Source organism: Erpetoichthys calabaricus, chromosome 16 (assembly GCF_900747795.2).
Source record: "Erpetoichthys calabaricus chromosome 16, fErpCal1.3, whole genome shotgun sequence".
Taxonomy (NCBI): Eukaryota; Metazoa; Chordata; class Cladistia; order Polypteriformes; family Polypteridae; genus Erpetoichthys; species Erpetoichthys calabaricus.
In genome coordinates, this window is record NC_041409.2 from 48979053 (window position 1) to 49000125 (window position 21073).

Genomic DNA, 21073 nt, shown 5'->3' on the forward strand with positions numbered 1-21073 from the left:
ATAAGCCGGGGCGAGATTATTTAAAGCTTTATAAACCAGAAGCAGAATTTTAAAGTCAATTCTGAATGACACAGGTAACCAGTGTAGTGACATCAAAACTGGAGAAATGTGTTCGGATTTTCTTTTCCTGGTAAGGATTCTAGCAGCTGCATTCTGCACTAGTTGCAAACGATTGATGTCTTTTTTGGGTAGTCCTGAGAGGAGTGCGTTACAGTAATCTAGCCGACTGAAAACAAACGCATGAACTAATTTCTCTGCATCTTTCGATGATATAAGAGGTCTAACTTTTGCTATGTTTCTTAGGTGAAAAAATGCTGTCCTAGTGATCTGATTAATATGCGATTTAAAATTCAGATTACAATCAACGGTTACCCCTAAGCTTTTTACCTCCGATTTGACTTTTAATCCTAATGCATCCAGTTTATTTCTAATAGCCTCATTGTATCCCTTATTGCCAATCACTAAGATTTCGTTTTTTTCTTTATTTAATTTGAGAAAGTTACTATTCATCCATTCTGAGATACAAGTTAGACATTGTGTTAGCGAATCAAGAGATTTGGGGTCATCAGGTGCTATTGATAAATACAGCTGTGTGTCATCAGCATAGCTGTGGTAGCTCACGTTGTGCCCTGAGATAATCTGACCTAATGGAAGCATGTAGATTGAGAAGAGCAGTGGACCCAGGATAGAGCCTTGTGGAACACCATATAGAATATCATGTGTCTTTGAGTTATAATTACCACAACTAACAAAGAATTTTCTCCCTGCCAGGTAGGATTCAAACCAATTTAAGACACTGCCAGAGAGGCCCACCCATTGACTAAGGCGATTCTTAAGAATATTATGATCAATGGTGTCAAATGCGGCACTCAGATCTAACAGGATGAGAACAGATAAATGGCCTCTGTCTGCATTTACCCGCAAGTCATTTACTACTTTAACGAGTGCAGTTTCTGTGCTGTGATTTGTTCTAAAACCTGACTGAAATTTATCAAGAATAGCATGTTTATTGAGGTGCTCATTTAACTGTATAATGACTGCCTTCTCTAGAATTTTACTTAAGAAAGGCAGGTTAGAGATGGGTCTATAATTTTCAAGAGCAGAGGGATCGAGATTATTTTTCTTAAGTAGGGGTTTAACTACCGCAGTCTTAAGACAGTCTGGGAAGACCCCCGTATCTAATGACAAGTTTACTATGTCAAGAACATTATCACTAAGCACGCCCGATACTTCTTTGAAAAAATTTGTTGGTATTGGGTCAAGGGCACAGGTGGAGGGTTTCATTTGAGAAATTATTTTATGTAAATCAGGTAAATCTATCCTAGTGAAAGACTTTTTAATTTGTTTATTATGGGGTACTGGGGTTTAGGAGGATCCTTAGTGTTGGGGAGATATACTATGTTATTTCTAATATCATAAATTTTTTGATTGAAAAATACAGCGATAGCCTCACAGGTTTTACTGGAAGTACTTAGGAGGCATTCCTTTGAGTTACCTGGGTTTAACAGATGATCAATTGTTGAGAATAAGACTCTGGGATTACTAGCATTGTTATTTATAATCTTAGAGAAATAGCAGCGCCTCTCAAGACGGACTGTGTTATTGTATTCTGTTATTTTAACTTTTAATATTTCATAGTCAATAGTTAGTTTAGTTTTCCTCCATTTACGCTCAGCTCTACGGCATGTTCTCTTTAAATCAGACACTCTTTGGGTCTTCCATGGTATAACAATGCTAGAAGATTTTTTAACTGTCTTTTCAGGTGCAACTAAGTCAACAGCAGCCCTCACTTTAGTATTAAATCTTTCCACCTTACTATTTACATTCTCCTCGCTATTATAGTTGGCACTATAAACGGACTGATTGGTTAGAATGTTTGAAAGTTTTAAAGCTGCTGATGAGTCAAAGAAGCGTTTTTTAACAATATGCTTCTCATGAGTGTTTTCTATCATTATTTCTATATTAAATAGTAGAAGAAAATGGTCTGATAGACCCGTATCAATGACCTGCTTTATATCAACTTTTAGTCCTTTAGTAATTACTAAGTCTAATGTATGACCTGCTTTATGTGTAGGCTGATTAACGAGCTGTCTCAAATCAAAAGAGTCCAGGAGGTTCATAAATTCTTTTACTTTCTGGTCACATTGATTATCTATATGAAAATTAAAGTCGCCGACTATTAAGAGTGTGTCATAGTTCGTAATTAAGATTGACATCAAGTCAGAGAATTCCTCAAAGAAAGACGCGTTGAATTTAGGAGGTCTATACACGGATAATACTAGAACGTGAGAATCTCCCTGAATAACAATGGCGAGATACTCAAAAGACTTGAATTTACCAAAACTGATATTTTTACATTTTAACCTGCTTGAGTAAGTGTTTGCTAGTCCTCCACCCCTCTTTCCTTGGCGATCAGCACGAGTAAAACTGTAATCCGGAGGCGCAGATTCGATTAAAACAGCTGCGCCATCTGAGCTAAGCCACGTTTCACTTAGTGCAATAAAATCTATTTTTTTATCACTAATAAGATCGTTGATAAAAAACGTCTTGTTAGTTAAAGCTCTAACATTTAATAGAGCCATATTCAATGTTTCGGAGGAGCAGAGATGAATGCTATGTGCGTTATTGATATATGGAACAGGAATTAAGTTATTTTTATTAGCGCCGCTCTGCGTGTATTTTTTGTTTAATCTATGATATGTTTTTATAGTTTTAATACATTGTTCATCTAAAGTAGTAACTTTAATTAAATTATTGGTGTTTATGCCGTATTGCCTAGATTTTCTATGTGCATTAAGATTGGTTATTACAGTATTTATGTTGTGCACTTTTATGGAAGATTTTATTAAACAATTATCATGACCAAGCACAGGAGTGGCAATTCGGAAGGGGTTAAAAGCAGAGATAGATAGTCAAGATAAACGAATTACCTTGGATATGTTTTCGGACAGGACCCGGGCGCCGAAGCTATTCGGATGCAGGCCATCTCGCTTGAAAAAACGCGGTCTTTCCCAAAAGAGGTCCCAGTTGTTGATGAAACCAATGTCTTGATTCTTGCAGAAGCCCTGCAGCCAGTTGTTTAAACCAAGCAGACGACTGTAGTACTCGTTTGATCGTCTGACGAGAGGGAGTGGACCCGAGATGAAGATCTTTGCCGATGGGGTCCTCTCCTTTGTGTCTTTAATTAATGCAGTGAAGTCTGCCTTGAGGATCTCGGACTGTCGGTGCCTTATGTCGTTTACGCCAGCATGTAAAACAATTGCTCCAACTGCCCTGTTCTTGTAGATCGCCGGCGCACGTCTCGTCACATCTCGGACACGAGCACCGGGAAAACAAGAAACAAAAGATTTTCTATTAGGGCAAGTGATATTGAGGTTCCTAACAATAGAATCACCTACCACTATCACATCACTAGGAGCTGAAGGCGAACTGGGGACGCTTAGAGGGTCAAACCTGTTCTGCGTTACGATGCTTGCCTGTGCCGATGGAGGTGTTCTGGCCTTGAACCCCCACCTGCATAGCTGAAATACACCGAGGTCATCATCGGTGTCGCTCCTACGAGGCGCGGGGGTGAAGGTGACTTGAGCGGCACAACGCGGGGTTGATATTACGCTGATAACAGATGGCGAGGACGGTTTATCCAACAGCCGAGCCTTCAGATCTCTGAGGTATCTACGTCTGGACAGAAGTTTCTGAATCTGTTCATCGAGTGCCTGGAGTTCCTCGACTACAATTTCAACGCGATTCACCTCACTATCGGCCATTGTCCGCTTCTGTTTCTGCTTCCGCTTCTGCTTCGTGCCCTAGGAAGAATGAGAGAGAGATAGGTTAGAGTAACAACCTCACAATCAAGAGCTCACAATCTTTGCCTTTCTTCTGAGGTTTTCGTTTTGCTGACGTGCTGGCCTCACTTGTGTATTAGCGGCTAAGCGAGTTGTCTGTTTCCTTGGAGGCAGAGCCCTTACCCAGACTCCACCTCACACTTCCGGGCTGGACAGACAGACGTCGTTTATATATAAGATTGTAAAAAAGCTTATCTGTTGGCACCAATATCATTTCAAAAAATGCTTATGAGGATGAAAGAGCTTCGTGCTGGTTGATTAAATGTCAGAATACTGTAGATGTTTCGGGGGGGGTTTAGGTTCCTGTAGCAAAGCTTTTTTTTCAGCCTTAAAGCGCTGTTTTCGTTGATTCAGACAGAGTGCATACATTTCTAAAGAGCTTTTTCAGATCGCAGCCTGCATAACCTCAGTTAGCTATATTTATGTTAATAAATTGCTTTATCTTTGTAAATGATCCAAATTCTGGGGTTGTTTCTTTTGAAATTGCACAGTGGAGGTTATCTAGTAATATCTTGAGGTATTTTGGTTTCCTCCTACATCCCAAAGACCTGTGTTTTAGGTTTATTTGGGATTCAAAACTGGCATTGGGCAGCTTCAGCCTTTGCCACGAGGGCTGCTGGGTGAAACAAGATGAGGGCACTCATTTTAAAAGTGAGCCATATCAAGCCAGTAGGATTGCAGTCAGTGTTGTCTTTTGGTTTCAATGCTTCACTGCACATTTGGTCGGACCGCTTCCAACTTCTACAGATCTTCACATACATTGGCATCACAATAAGGCAAAACTTAGATTTCTGAGGGCTGTTCACGGGGGATTTCATTTCATAACTACACCACCAACACCACCATCTGCACCTGCGAAACTGGACCGTGTTGTGAGTGTTTATCATTTTGTGCTTAGCGTTTTGTTAGATTTCTTTTGTATCTGTAATATTAATCATTTTTGTCATTCCATACCATAAATATACACACAAATTTATTATTAGTTACATTTTGTAAACAGTTATAGTTTACTAGACAACTGCTAAAAGTGCGTATCTATATCTCGGCAGCCAGGCGCACACACTTGATTTACCTTTGCAGTGATCATTGTTGTCACACTTCTCGCAAATTTTTGCATGTTATTTAGTGCAATAAATTTAGAATATACAGTTAATATGGGCTGAAAATATATTCCTGGATTTTCACATTCGCAGGGGTCCTGTGCCCTTAACCCCACTAATCACAAAGGATAATCATATACAGTATATATATATATATATATATATATATATATATATATATATATATATATATATTTACGGCATTCGTAGTCTGTGTCACAATCTGATTGTATGGGTGGTTACCTACCAGGTAACGCTTGTGGTTGGCCAGCAATCTGCTAACATCCGCCACGGTGCCCTCACTTTGTGAGGAGCAGATCATAGAATGGTTGAAATAGTTCACTGTCAAATAAATGCAAAGAGTACGCGACACATGTTTCGCCCTCATTCTGGGCTCATCAGGCGTACAAACTCCACTGCACTCCCTCTCGGGAATCGAACCTCGGACGTCAGCGCCAGAGGCGATGCCCCTAACGTTGCGCCACGGCGTGTGGTTCGTTTATTTGACAGCATGTAGATCGGGGTAATTACATTCACGGCATTCGTAGTCTGTGTCACAATCTGATTGTATGGGTGGTTACCTACCAGGTGACGTCCGAGGTTCGATTCCCGAGAGGGAGTGCAGTGGAGTTTGTACGCCTGATGAGCCCAGAATGAGGGCGAAACACGTGTCGCGTACTCTTTGCATTTCTTTGACAGTAAACTATTTCAACCATATATATATATATATATATATATATATATATATATATATATATATATATATATATATATATATATATATAGTGATGTGTGGGTTAAAGACTTTCACAAGAGAGAAGAAGGTGTGTCCAGATTTCTAAAACAAGATCAGTTTTATTGTCATCTCAAAGTTATCCAAACGGGAGCTGTCTCTTGCTGTCATCTTGCAGTCGCTCCCTACTCAGCTTAAAAGAGCAGACAGGCTTCATGCACAAATGAGAAAACAAAAAGTGAACACACAGCTAACTCAGCGGCCAGTTTTAAATGTCCCCTGCATCAACCAGCAGGCGACAGACATGTTACGCAGGAAGCTTACAAACTTGCAGTTGTTCTGGCAGCGGACAACCAATCCCTGCCCGGGCTAACCGAGTGTCAGCACACAGTGCAGTTGGGGGGGTGTTTGGAGTCTCAGAAAATCTTGATATATATATATTGTAAGAAAGGCATTATATTATGCCCGACCCGACACAGATTGACACTGAGGCATGTGTAAAAGCAAATAAACTGTTTATTTTTCTTCAGCTGGAGGGCACGTCTTCCTCGTAATCCCTCCAGCCACAACACATTCCCAAAGCACAGTACAGTTACCAAACACCCTTCTTCTTCTTCTCCTCTCTTCCACCACTACTCCTCCTTTGTAGCTTTGTGCACCTCCACCCGACTCTGGCCGCTGAGTGGTGGTTGTTGGCTCCCTTTATTGGGTACCCGGAAGTGCGCCAGGTAGTTGATTGCCGACATCTGGCTGCACTTCCAGCTAAGGCAAAACTATGAAATAGCCTTTGAGTCAATTGTCCAATTACTTTTGAACCCCTGAAATGAAGGGATTGTGTTAAAAAAAAATGCTTTAGTTGTCTCAGATTTTTATGCAATTGTTTTGTTCACCCCACTGAATTAAAGCTGAAAGTCTGCACTTCAACTGCATCTGAGTTGTTTCATTTAAAATTCATTGTGGTAATGTACAGAACCAAAATTAGAAAAAAGTTGTCTCTGTCCAAATATTTATGGACCTAACTGTGTATGTATATATATATATATATATATATATATATATATATATATATATATATATATATATATATATATATATATATATATTTAAACTACAAGGGGGTGCCACAGAGCCCCAAACCATAGACCGAACAATACACCACATGTTAATAGAATAAAATAAACAATTTTTATATAGTGGCCTGGTGTGGTAATGACAAACTCGAAAGCACTGAAATGTTACGACAGCAACCAGGTCATCCCAGGACAAGAAGCAAATAAGAAAAGAAGTAACCTAAGTGGCGTGTCTTGCCGCTTTTTTGTTCATACTTGTGCAAAAGCCTTTTAAGGTGGTCTAGCTTTGACAGAGCTCCATTCTGCAGCTTGCTCCTTGTTCCTTTTGGGACGCTTGCAGGACTGGAAGGGGTGGAGCTACTTGCCCTCACCAGGTGGGTTCTAGAGAACACCATGTTAGTGGTAGCGCCCCCTCTCACCCCAGTGGGATATAACATACCTCAACAGAGCCTATGAGGGAATCCTCCGATGCACATGTGTGACAATATATATATATATATATATATATATATATATATATATATATATATATATATATATATATATATATATATATGTGTGGGCGCAAATACAACCCTTTGATGACCTTCCGTGCCCCGTCTGATGGCCCTTATCTGTCAGATTAGAGTGAGGTTGTCGCAAAATGGCTTACGCTTCTACAATAGCAGATAAGCGAATCCATGGGAATGGGATCAATGGAGAGCAAGGATTTACGGTATGTATAAGGGTGATTTTCACTGCAAATTTCGAGTGATATTGCTAATAACCTCCATGTCTTAATACACTTAAGTTCAATTCTTTTCATGCAGATATTATTTTTCCCTTTCAGATTTATACATGTATATTTCATAATTTTCCAACCTGAACTTTTTGAAATATTTCAAAAATGACATAAACCAGATTACAAATTACTGACATATGTATATATGTTGTGTTAAATAAAAATATTTATTTGTTTATTTATTTTATTCTCTGCAGCAACAAAATTTCAAGCAGAGAGTTGTGGCCCTACTGAAGAGGTTCCGCGTATCTGATGAAGTAAGCATGTGTTGATGTTATTCCATGTTCTGCATAACTGAAGGGTCTTGCGCTTGGGTCCCTCTAAGAGTTTTTCATATCATTCTCATAATTTTTTTAAGCAAGAAAACATATGGTGCCTATTAAAAGTATCCCCCCCCCCCCCCCCCCTTGTGAGTTTTCACATTTTCTTGTTATTCAACATTGATTTCCAGTGGATTTGTCTTTTATGACAGTGATGAAAAGAAAATGACTCTTTAACGTCCAAGTGAAAACAGATCTTTGCAAAGTGGTCTAAATTACTTATTTATATAAAACTCAAAACAATTGCAGAAGTATTTAAGCCCACATTTAGTAGATGGCAGCCATTCCATCCTTGAGTCAGCATGCACAGGTCTCTGTCTATCAGCTTTGCACATATGGACGCTGTGCTTTTTCCTCATTCTCTTTACAAACGTGCCCCAGCTCTGTCAGGCTGCATACTGATCGTTACTAAACAGCATTTTTCAAGTCCGACCTCAAATTAGACCTGGAATCCGACTCGGCCGCTCCAGAACATTAAAATTGTTGTTTTTAAGACATTACTGGGTAGCTTTGGCTTTATGCTTGGGGTCGTAGTCTTGCTGGAAAACAAATCATTCCTCAAAGAACAGGATTCTGGCAGATTCAAACTTTCCTCCAGGATTTCCATGTATTCTTCTGCATTTGTTTTACCCTCAAAAGCCTTGTCTGAGCCTGCTGCAGAAAAGCATCCCCCCGTAGCTGATGCTGCCATCACCATCCTTCACGGTGGACAGGATGTGTTTTTGATACTGTGCACTGCTGGCTTAAACTCAACATGGAGTTTAGTCTCATGGCCAAACAGAGTTTGAGTTTGGTATCATAAGAATATAGAACCATCCAGCTGACTTTAAAGTCTCCCATGTGCCTTCTGACAAACTCTAGCCGAGATAGATAGATAGATAGATAGATAGATAGATAGATAGATAGATAGATAGATAGATAGATAGATAGATAGATAGATAGATAGATAGATAGATAGATAGATAGATAGATAGATAGATAGATACTTTATTAATGTCATGTGTGTTTTTAACAAGAGTGGCTTTTCCATAAAGCTGTGACTGGTGACACACCCACAAAACAATTGTTGCTTGCACCATCTCTCCAATCTCAGCCACTGCATCTTTGAAACTCCTTTAGAGCTCTCATAGCTTTTTAGTAGCCTACATCATAAGAATTCTCCTTGCATCTGTGCCATACTCTTTCCTTTTCTGAATGACTGATTTAACAGGACTCCATGGGATATTCAGTCACTTGAATATTTTCTTGTCTCTATCCCTTAACTTGTACTTTTCTTTTGCCCTTTTCAAAGAGTTGCTTGAAGCATTTCTTTATCATTGAATAGGTTAGGACATGATACTTTATCACCACAGGTTGAATCTCTTTGATACTGGTCCACAGGTGGGACCTTTTAGATGAAGGTACATTTAGACTACAGTAAATTGAAACTCCAGACGGGGGATTTCCAGGTGACTTCTAAGACCAATTCAGTGCTCTGGTGATGGAGTGTCATAGTGAAGGGCATGAACACTTGTGCATTTACTTATATTGTGTTTTATATTTGTAACCAAAGAGTCTGTTCCTGTTGATCAATATCCAAAAACTCAAATTAAATCCACTGTGAGTCAATGTGGTTGAACAATAAAATGTAAAAACTCCCAAGGGGTGCATACTTTTTTTTCAGGGACTGTTTACACATCCATCCAGCTACTGCTCAATCCTGCTCTTTATGTCACAAGGTAAATTCATCCTCTTCTCAGAGCTTCTCTGTTGGACTCAGATCTGTGGTCTCTGCAGTTACTTGGAGTAAATTGAAGAGAATGTTGTGTTTGAAGATACATCAGGAGATGATGTGTGGTTGGCGACGTGGGGGATTATACATTTTGAAAAAGTGTGGGCTGTGGTCATAAAGGTGTTTAACCTGGTCAACAACAATGCTTATTTCACATGTCATGAATTTGGAATTTACAATCCTAATGTATCCCAAGAGCGCGTTTCTCACAGTGTCCCACTGAAATCACTAGCTTCTACGGATGACACAAGGCAGGATGGATCCATGCAGACTTTGTGGTTATTCCCAATTCTATCATTTACATGTGGTAGAAGAAACTAATCTTCCTTAGACCAGATGACATTTCTCCAATCTTCTGTCATCCAGTTTTAGTAGCCTTGTGCCCACTATAACCTCGTCATCCTGTTCAAAGCTCACAGAAGTAGAACCTGGTCTGGTGTTCTACTGCTTTATCCCATCAGCTTCAAGATCTTAAAATTTTGTGCATTTAGAAATGCGTTTATGAAATGAATTGTTTTCAAGAGTTGTTTTTTAAGTGTTTGGGGGCTTGCACTTGGTCATTCTACTCTGACCTCCCCTAAATAACCAATCTGCTGCTCACTAAATGTTTCTTTGTTGAGCACACTATTCTCTTTAAATTCTTCAGACTCATGAAAATCCCAGGAGGGTAGCTGTTTAAGATGCTGAAATACCACAACTGGCACCAAGAAATCTTGTGCGACCTTGATTGCACATCTTGCCCACTCAAACCATATGTTGACAACTGCTAACCAACAACTAAATCGCGTCTGCATGCTATACCTATAAATGTTGGCTTCCAGCCTTGTAATTGGCATGTTAACACGTAAGTGGACATTATATAATGGCCACTGTAACAGATGAGGCGTTTGTCCACCTCTTGAACCCTCAGGTACCACTCTGATGACCAGGTGAAAGTATAATAATAATTCTTTTTATTATACAATAGTGCACCAAGCACTCTCCTCCCCACACTCATAAACACCAATAACTCTATTCAATAAACAATACTCTCTCCTCCTCGCCCAGACACTTGCCACCCTACCTCCCAGCTCAGCTCGAATGTCTGGGCTTACTCAGAGTCCTTTTATAGCCCCTGACCCACAAGTCCGTTTTCCTTCCGGGTCAGGGCAAACAGTCCTTTTCTTCATCCCAGGAGCACGTCGCTTCCTCCAGTCACGTGACTGTGACGCACTCTCGGGTTATAGGGCATGTAAGAGTCCACTAGCCCCTTCACAGCGACTCCTGGCGGCCCCCAAGGTATCCAGCAGGGCTGTGTATAGAAACTACAGAGTCCATGAGGCCCTGCTGGAACTCGGGGCACCAATATGCTGTCCGGAGGGCTCCTCCTAGCGGCCTGGGGGTGAGGGCCGGACTGGAAAGCCGGCAATCCTCCACAGTTCCCCCCTCTCAGCGAAGCCAACTGGGGCGGAGCGTTGATCCCCGCGAGGGATGTTCTCCTCCAAGAGGACGCGTCGTCCGGACCCTGGCGACGATGTCGAGACCCCCCAGCGAACCTTGGGGGAACAGTGTATCGGTTATCCCACCGCTCCCCTGTCCTCCGGGGACAACTTCGCCATAGGTGGCCCGGTTGACGGCAGTTGTAACACCGCCGCCGTCCTCCTGGTCGCCTCTCTTCTTGGGACCTAAAACACCTTGGGAATTCTGTTAGGGTTAGCTCCGCCCTGACCTCCGCCAAGGAGGGAATTATAGCCGCTTTGCTGCTCTTTGCCCTTTTCTTTATTGTGTTAGGAGACCCTCGTTTTAATTCGGGGATCTCCTGCTTTGTCTGGGGCTTGTGCACAGCGTGAGGCTCTCTATGGAAAAGAGAGAGCCTCTTTGCTGTTTGCACGCCCGTTGTCCTATGCAAACTCGGAGGCGGCGTCATTAGTACCGCATCGCTCTGGGTAACAGCACTATTCAGCTGCCCCGGGACGATCGGTACTTCCCCCGCCCCTTCAGTAACCAACGGCAACCCCTTCATTAGACCGGTCGGGGTCTGGAGTGGCGTCTCGTTCCGGGGACCTGCGTCAAACACAAGCCCCGGATGGATCGCTTCCACCCCTGTCCAGTCAGTCATCACGCCACACTCTACTGTTGGGCACACAGCGCTTTGGCAACCGCAACTTATTAAACGCGGTGCCGATTCACACTGCGTCCCCTTATCATATACGGCGCAGATTTCACTCACCTGCACCGCCGAATCAATCGAGGCCGGGGCTTCACGGCCTAACCGCCGAAGGTATTCCTGCAGTCCCCTCAACGGCGTTTCGGCTGCAGCTCCCAGCTCCTCCACTCGCTTCCGTAATTCATTTAGTCCCTGGAAGACAATATTTAGGGGCTCGAGATACTCGTCGAGCTCCCCTAAGTTTATAAAGTTATTTGTCTCGGCCGGCAGTAAGGCTACTTCCTTATTTTGGTCACCTGCCGACCGGGAACCAATGAGCACGTCCACTCCTGGCACGTGCTCTGCTGGGCTTTGCAAGGCCTCCTGGGATTTGGAGTCTTTAGAGGAACGGGTAGCCTCCCGTGGCTGGCTGCGGTCTGCCTTTTTAGCTTTGACTGCAGACACTACAGTCACTTCCCGCCCCTCTTTACCTTCATATGAAATTGGCGCTGCTTCGCTCGCCGCCCCCTTCCCCTTCAGGGAGCGCAGACGCGTTGGGGAAGTATTGACCTCACCGATGGCTCCAAACTGACCTTCTTCCTGGTTGCCGTCGCGCAAGGTCACGTGGACATCGTCAGCCAATGGACTTCCTTTCCGCGGACGCCTAGACTGGCTTGTTTTCTTTCCTTCGCGGCCATCTTGTCTAGGTGTGAGGCGGGCGTGCTCTTTGTCCGCTTCGTGCAGACAAGCCTCTGCAAACAGAGAAAAACAAGCACCTGGCGGTTCGCGTGCTTCCCCAGCACTTACCTCGGAACGTATGCGGTCACGCTCCAACTCCCTGTAATAATCTTCGGGAGTTGCAATCCTGCAACGCTCCGGCTGTCGTCCCGCTCGGGTTTGCTCTGTATTGAGCTGCTCCCGATCGTCCTCACTGCCCGTCAGGTAAGTCCACAGCGTCTCCATCGGATCCGGGACAGAAGTCTTCTGAACAATTCCAGCCTTCTTCCCAGTTTTCTTCCCCATTCTAGCCTGTTGTAGAGAACGGCTCACAGCTGCAGCGCTCTTGGTCGCGGGTGGAGTTTTCACCTCCGCGGTTACTTGAGGGACCTTCTTAGGGTTCTCTGCCACAAGAATTTTAATTTTAAATGCAGATCCTCTGCCTCCAGACGGCCAGAGTATCCTGCCAACTACGCCAGTGTAACAGATGAGGCGTTTGTCCACCTCTTGAACCCTCAGGTACCACTCTGATGACCAGGTGAAAGTATAATAATAATTCTTTTTATTATACAATAGTGCACCAAGCACTCTCCTCCCCACACTCATAAACACCAATAACTCTATTTAATAAACAATACTCTCTCCTCCTCGCCCAGACACTTGCCACCCTACCTCCCAGCTCAGCTCGAATGTCTGGGCTTACCCAGAGTCCTTTTATAGCCCCTGACCCGGAAGTGGTTCGAAGCCAAACCCACAAGTCCGTTTTCCTTCCGGGTCAGGGCAAACAGTCCTTTTCTTCATCCCGGGAGCACGTCGCTTCCTCCAGTCACGTGACTGTGACGCACTCCCGGGTTATAGGGCATGTAAGAGTCCACTAGCCTCTTCACAGCGACTCCTGGCGGCCCCCAAGGTATCCAGCAGGGCTGTGTATAGAAACTACAGAGTCCATGAGGCCCTGCTGGAACTCGGGGCACCAATATGCTGTCCGGAGGGCTCCTCCTAGCGGCCTGGGAGTGAGGGCCGGACTGGAAAGCCGGCAATCCTCCACACCACATAGCGTATGTGTTTGAAAAATCTTCAGGGGAACAGCACTTACACCTTGGTGATTTTTATATGCATCAAGAACTGTTTAAGAATATTGAAAGTGCACTGTTTTGGACATTGAAGACCAACACCATCAAGCTAGGCTATGTGAATGTGATCTAAAAGGCTGACCTGTGTGAAAAAGCTTAGCCTCCTTGCAAATGGTCTTCTGTTTCAGGTACTGGACTCTGAACAGGACCCGGCGGAGCAGGCACCTGAGGTGGAGGAGGACCTGGACCTGGACAGCTTGGACATTGAAAACCCCAGCGACAGTGGCCCAGAGGTGGATGATGATGACAGTGTGCTCAGTACCCCAAAACCTAAGCTCAAGTGAGACTTGGCGAACCCTTGACTTTTTCTTCCAGAATATAAGCATTATATTTCAGCCAACTGGCTGGGGTTCAAATACCTTTATCATTCGTTTTTGATGTTTTTGTCTATCTTAGAAGTATTGGCCATTTAGTTTCTATGTATCTTCTTTTATATTCCTTGTGTTTTGCAGGTGGTCCACCAAGAGGGGGGGCCACCTGTCTTTTACCATCAAGGGACTGCTCTTATCCCTATAAGGTCTAATGAATACCAAAAGTCCCTTGTAGTTCATTGTAAACGCTCTTGAAATGTGGTGAATTCCTGTAGTGTTGCTTTTGTGATTTACCTGAATGTTTTTTTCAGCTTTGCTCTGTCATTTGACCATCTTTGGATTTAGTGTTTTGGAACCATCTTTACTTTTGGGATTGCCTGTTTTGAAGGCATTGTCTGCTGTGACTTTTGCCTTGTGCTTCTCTGGGCTTATTTTTGTATAAATGGATCATTTTATTTGTATAGATTCTTCATTGCTCTATGTGTGACTATTAGGGTTTTGATGGTTTTACCCCCTCTAGTGGGTATTTTTGTAGGACTTATTGGGCTTTAGAGGACTCTCAAGTTCTTAACAATTTGAGAGTGTGCTCACTCCAAAGTAGCATTCTCAAATCAGATACAAGGAATCCATAATAACCTCTTCTCACATATTTTGAGAAACGAATTGGCCATTTAGTCCTAAATGGAAAGGATTTCACATGAGAACATGAGAGCAAAATTAATGTAAATTGCTGTCAAATATATTTTTCTTAAATTGATTAAAAAAAAACTTTTGCGTTTAAAGTTTGTATGAATTTACTGTATGAAAGCATGTTAGAAATGTTCATTAGTGAGTGAATTTTGATTTAATTTTGTTTAAATCACTTCCTTGGAGGTTTTGAACAGGCAAGGATTTTTAAACTATAGCAAGTGCAGTTTCACGTGTCTGCATCTTTCCGTCAGTGGCTAAATGCATGGTCCTGAGCAGGTCTTAACTTTATATTGTATTTTCTTAAGAAGTCACACTATATACATTACCGTAACTTTACCCATGCAAAGAGAGAATGATACACAGTTTATGCACTTCTCTAAAAGCTCAGAGTGTTGTGAACTTGAGAGTTCCTTTAAACAAAGTCACAACAACTGTTGCAAAAGCCCACAAAAGAATGAGTTTGTCATCCTTCATCTTGTAAACCAAAAAAAGGCAAATGAAGAATCTTTACTTGATTTATTAAAAATGTTCTGTAGCACAAAAAAGCTCCAAGGAGCACAAAAGTCAGAGAAGGAGTTGCCTTAACACATTATGCAATCCACAGGTAAACAAATCCCCAAAAACAAAAATCTGTGGAGTGCTGGAGAAACAAAGCAAGAGGTCAAAAAATCCAGAGTATCAACAATTAACAAAGCGATTATCACAAGAGGACTCATTCAGTGAACCACAGGGGACTGTGTGTCTCTTCAGGCTTTACAGGATTAAGGGTGGTCCTTTAAATGAGATGCTCCCTGTCTCTTGAGGAACCACCCACAAAACACATAGTGCATAATAAAGCAAGCATAGACAAATAGAAATTAAATAATGCACAGAACTAATACAAAACATAGAATAATGGAAATTATTTACATAAATAACAAAATTAGCACAAACAAATGAATCAAACATGAGCAAAAAAGACATAAAAAGGGAATTTGAACACCAGCCAGGGGTGAAACAGAGTCCACTCTGTAATGTCCAGTGACAAGTAATTATTGCTTAAAAGTAATTGTTTACATGTTTGGGGAAAAGAGGGTATTGATCTTGTTCTCAATTTTTATTGAATGAAAAACTGTATGTTCTTGTTTGGAAGTCTCTGTGTGGTTGTGGATGTGGAAGTGAGCTCTGTGTTCACCAGGTTCACTGAAACAGGCTGTCCTGCTTCCTTAGGCCATACTTTGAAGGGCTGTCCCACTCCAGCTCACAGACCGAGATCGGCAGCATTCACAGCAGTCGAAGTCAGAGGGAGCCCCCCAGCCCGGTGAGTCAGGAGCCCCACAAGCACTGACTGATAGTAGTTTTGCTAAGGCATCCCCATCATAGAGCAGTCATTAGAGGGGTCCTTGGGTGTTTTGATAATGTGGAGTAGGAGGATGGATTTGTGGGAGCTATGATATTAGGAACTGTAAAGGGTATCATTTATTAACAGTCATAAGAAATCCTTATTATAGCTGATGTGGGATATGAACAAATAGCACACACCAAACTGTCTGTTGTTTAATACAGTGTATGACATGTTAGATTTGGTAACTAGTAGAAACATTTATTTTTTTTAAGGATCTTGATGTTGTTCTGTGTGTAACTATAATGTATTTTATTGAATTTTCTGTTGAGTTTTGTTTTACCTCTTTATATTGGTTAGCCTCTTCATTTGAAGTTGACTAATTTAAGAAAATTCTGTTTACTAAACATTGTTAAAGAAATGAGATGACAAAGATAAAGAGTTGGGTTACCAGCCTGGTAACCCCATCTAATACAGTTGCAAGCAGAAATGAAAAACATGCAATAATTGCAGAGAGGTCTTTTCAGACTCGAGTCCCAGATTGAACTGACAAAGATGGCAGAGCTTCACGCTTTCAGTCCTTTCAGCAGGAAGAGGTGGGTCCAGGTGGATGGACACTGGAAGTGATGTCAGAGGTATTATAGCTGTCAATCATCTGCTCTGCAGAGGGATGAAGAGAGAAAGGCATTAGGACACAGCGCCAACCCCTGGTGCGGCAGTAGATTTACAGGAGACAGATCAGCTGTCTCCTGTGCGCACACACGTGACAACATATACTGATACAAAATGAGACAACGTGGTTTTTATAAAGTGGATCAGGAAATCAGAATATAGTTGGAAGTTCGTGTTGGGGTTGTTACGAAAGAATGCAAACTGATTGATCCTCAAGTTTAAAACGCAAGGCAAAGATCAAAAGAAATAAAGCAACTCTAATACCAGGAAGTGTTTTAACAAGGGTTAGAGTCGCGCACCAATACTGTTCTTGTTGAATATGTGGATACAAAAGTGATGGAAGTGTTGCTATTTATGCCAATAGACTCTAGCTGCTGGATCCAGATCCTCTTTCTGGTGACAACATGCATTCCCTGGTGGTTCTGGGATAAATTTCTTTGTCAACAACTGATGTGATCACTCCCAAACTGACGCCGCTCATAAAAAGACAAATATGGTGCCGTGATAAGGCAGGAAATATTTTCAACTTTTTCATTTTACCTTTAAAAAAATTTAATATTTAGAATCCTTGAAGTTCAAGACCCCTAATTTGACTCATTCTTAATGAATATGTGGCTACAAAGGATTAATAAAGACTGCTAATCATATCAAAATGTCTCAGATTACGAAAGCAGTTTCTGAGTTATGGCTGTAAAGAGAAACTGATTGTAACCCGAAGGAGAAGTTAATTTAGCAACACCCTGCATGTTGAAACATCTGCCAATGGAGTTAGAAAGGTCTACGTGGACTTCAGAGTAGTTTAGACCTCTTTGTGTAGGATGTTATGACATTGAATTTTCTAGTAATTACATCTATTAGAAGGTAATGCATCACGGAGAGTGTTCACATGCACACAACACCAGGATATGGTGAGTAGCCCAGTTAACCTTGTTTCTTTAAAAAAAAAACACTGTTTACGTGCATGAGCCCACATATGGACTCCTCCTTTGGTCATAAAAATATACTCAAAATTAACAGTGAATATCACCATTACTTGCCGTGAATCCAAAAACAAGCATGGAACCTACGTCTTCCAAGAATGTTCTGTGGAGCTTAGCATTGCACATTCAGCTCATCAACATAAATCTAGCAATTTCTGAAATATTGTGATAGGTTAATTCAACCAGAAGAAGGAATAATGAGATTGCCCAAGCATCTGCTTCAGGAAATTGATCTATGTCGACACTTACGCCACTTTCTATCCGTGGCTAATGGATTGCATCTGCAAAGCAAAGACTAGTGGGACAGAGTTGTTTTGAAAGAGTTTACTTAATGTAAGAGAGATGATCTAAAAGAAATAATAATAATAATCCATCTGCCTTCCTAACCTGTTTAAACAGGGCTCGGGTGCAGGGCAGTTAATAATAATAATGTAACAGTGCAGATCGACTGGTAATGTCTACTGTAAATATGAACAAGTGTTAATTGATTATGTCACTTTAAGAGGGGAACGAACCTCGAGTGTCAGTTTTGCCATGTTCAGTAAACAATGAGCCCTGTTTGTGACCCATTGAGTGTGTCTTGTTCTGCTCGCTAAGGTTGTTTTATAATAATTATTTTTAGTGAGTCTCATTTTAGCAGCGATACTATAATAATAAGTAATAATAATAAAAATCAGAATTTTTATTTCTCCATACAAAGGGAAAAACAAGCCATAAATGATCTGCTCTGAGGTTATGCATTCATTTCTTGCTGCTGCCACTCGCCAGGTTCAGGATGATTTTACTTGTCACGGACATGCACAGGTAAACAGACATGTGCACAGACTATGAAATCCTTAACTGTAACCTGGTTAAGGGTTTACATGGCCACAGAACTGGGTTACTCACTGAGAATTCCTCAGCTGTTAACCAGGTTTCTCAGAGACCAATATCCAGAACAAGTGTTTACATGGCATTTCAGAAACCAGGTTTCTGGGAATAACCTGAGTAATAAACATGTTTAAATGCCCTCGTTGAGCTACAGGCTTACCCTTGACATTTTTACTAGTGAAAACTCCAATAATTCAAAATACAGATTTTTCAAGGAGCAACATTTGCCTTCATGACAAAGTTGTATGATATTCCTAGAGTGAGGAGAACATCACATTTTCTGAAATTCCTTGTTAGTTATTTTGTATTTAGCACATCTCTCTATTATAAAAGAAAATCTTGAGACGAGAATATTGCCAAGAGATTTTTTTCAAGTCCCGCCCTCCTCTCAACCATTTTCAACCATGCCCATGGTCCTCTCACCTCTCATTCGTGTGAATGCTTTTGACAAACACGTTTCCAGGCTCTCTCAGCTCTTATACATTTTTACGTCTTCCTCACTTTTTAAAGTTCCTTTTTAAAGTTCCCATTAAAACAAGAATTATTATGTCTAAATCATATTAAAGAATTTCATCCAGAAGGGTTATCAACAGAAGAAATGAGTACACAGGCAATCCTAGCACCGAGAAACGATGAAGTCAAATGAATTAACGTGAAAATTGTCGATCGGTTACATGGTATATTGGTTAAATGCGTATCAATAGACTATGCTGAAACAGTTGGTGGTGATTGTGCAAAGGATGAAAACATCAACTTACAATATCCTGTAGAATATCTACAACCGTTAACACCATCCGGTCTTCCATTGGCCGAATTACTGTTGAAAGAAGGATGCATCGTAATGTTATTGCGTAATTTATGTCTGAGTGATGGGCTATGCAGTAGGACAAGATTAGTTGTATTCAAAATTGAACAATTCTGACATGTAAAATTTTAACACGCGACAAGAAAGGTAATGTAGTACATCTTCCACGGATAACATTAGACACCAAAGGAGATCTTGATATGTCATTCGTATTAAAATGTTTACAGTTTCCTGTTAGAATAGCTTTTGCTATGATAATTAACAAATCACAGGGACAAACATTCGAAAAAGTCGGTTTATTTATTAGAGAGAAAGAAACGATATTCACTCACGGGAAGTTATACGTTGCGTTTTCACGATGTAAGTCCAAACACAGAATCAAAATGGAATGCGATATTGACAAAAACTTAATTCAAAAAATAGTTTTTACTGAAGTTTTACAGTAAAAGTGTAAGTTTAAAAAGTATTTGCATGTTAATTTCAAAGGCAAACAGAACGAAAACGCATAAAACATCAAATACCTCTAATGTAACATGAAACATAATTTTCTTTCATTTTATTACATTTTACTATTTTTTTACTATGATTAATTACTCGCTGTAATGTAAAATAGTTCTTTTATGCATATGTAACAATTTCCATGAAGATAACAATCTGTTTAAATTGTACATCCGCTTCCCCATACACGAGCAGCATATCCGTGAAGTGGCTAGAGCCTGCCTGGGGGTTGGCAAGCCATGCAAGCAGGGGGCAGAGCCTCCTAGTAAACCAAAATGTTAAAGGGTCCATGTGGATAAAGAGAGGGGGTCTAGTAACATTTATTATACAGTAATCCCTCGCTATATCGCGCTTCATCTTTTGCGGCTTCACTCCATCGCGGATTTTATATGTAAGCATATTTAAATATATATCGCAGATTTTTTGCTGGTTCGCGGATTTCTGCGGACAATGGGTCTTTTAATTTCTGGTACATGCTTCCTCAGATGGTTTGCCCAGTTGATTTCATACAAGGGACGCTATTGGCAGATGGCTGAGAAGCTACCCGGCTTACTTTTCTGTCTCTCTTGCGCTGACTTTCTCTGATCCTGACGTAGGGGGATTGAGCAGGGGGGCTGTTCGCACACCTAGACGATAAGGACGCTCGTCTAAAAATGCTGAAAGCTTATCTTCACGTTGCTATCTTTTGTGCAGCTGCTTCCTGAAACGACATGCTGCACGGAGCTTCGCATACTTAAAAGCTCGAAGGGCACGTATTGATTTTTGATTGAAAAACAAACTCTCTCTCTCTCTCTCTCCCTGCTCCTGACGGAGGGGGTGTGAGCTGCCGCCTTCAACAGCTTTGTGCCGCGGTGCTTCGCATACTTAAAAGCAAACAGCCCTATTGATTTGTTTGCTTTCCTCTGTCTTTCTGACAGACTCTGCTCCTGACGCGCACTCCTTTGAAGAGGAAGATATGTTTGCATTCTTTTAATTGTTAGACGGAACTGTCATCTCTGTCTTGTCATGGAGCACAGTTTAAACTTTTGAAAAAGAGACAAATGTTTGTTTGCAGTGTTTGAATAACGTTCCTGTCTCTCTACAACCTCCTGTGTTTCTGCGCAAATCTGTGACCCAAGCATGACAATATAAAAATAACCATATAAACATATGGTTTCTACTTCGCGGATTTTCTTATTTCGCGGGTGGCTCTGGAACGCAACCCCTGCGATGGAGGAGGGATTACTGTAATCTAGGGTTTTATTTAATTTTGGTCTTTTCACTGAAACCTAAAAATGAATCCCTTTCTGCCATGACGTCTCTCGCACAACGTTAGTTAATCTTGCATTGTACTG

General features: G+C 41.4%; 1 protein-coding gene across 1 annotated transcript in view; it reads left to right on the forward strand.

The window, feature by feature from the left end:
* pacs2 (phosphofurin acidic cluster sorting protein 2) overlaps window positions 1–21073 on the forward strand; it is a 310748-nt gene that overhangs the window by 234187 nt on the left and 55488 nt on the right. Inside the window, exons 8-10 of the mRNA XM_051919933.1 lie at window positions 7724–7783; window positions 13721–13872; window positions 15803–15893. Of these exons, the coding sequence (XP_051775893.1) occupies window positions 7724–7783; window positions 13721–13872; window positions 15803–15893 (303 nt within the window). The remainder of the gene's footprint in view (window positions 1–7723; window positions 7784–13720; window positions 13873–15802; window positions 15894–21073) is intronic.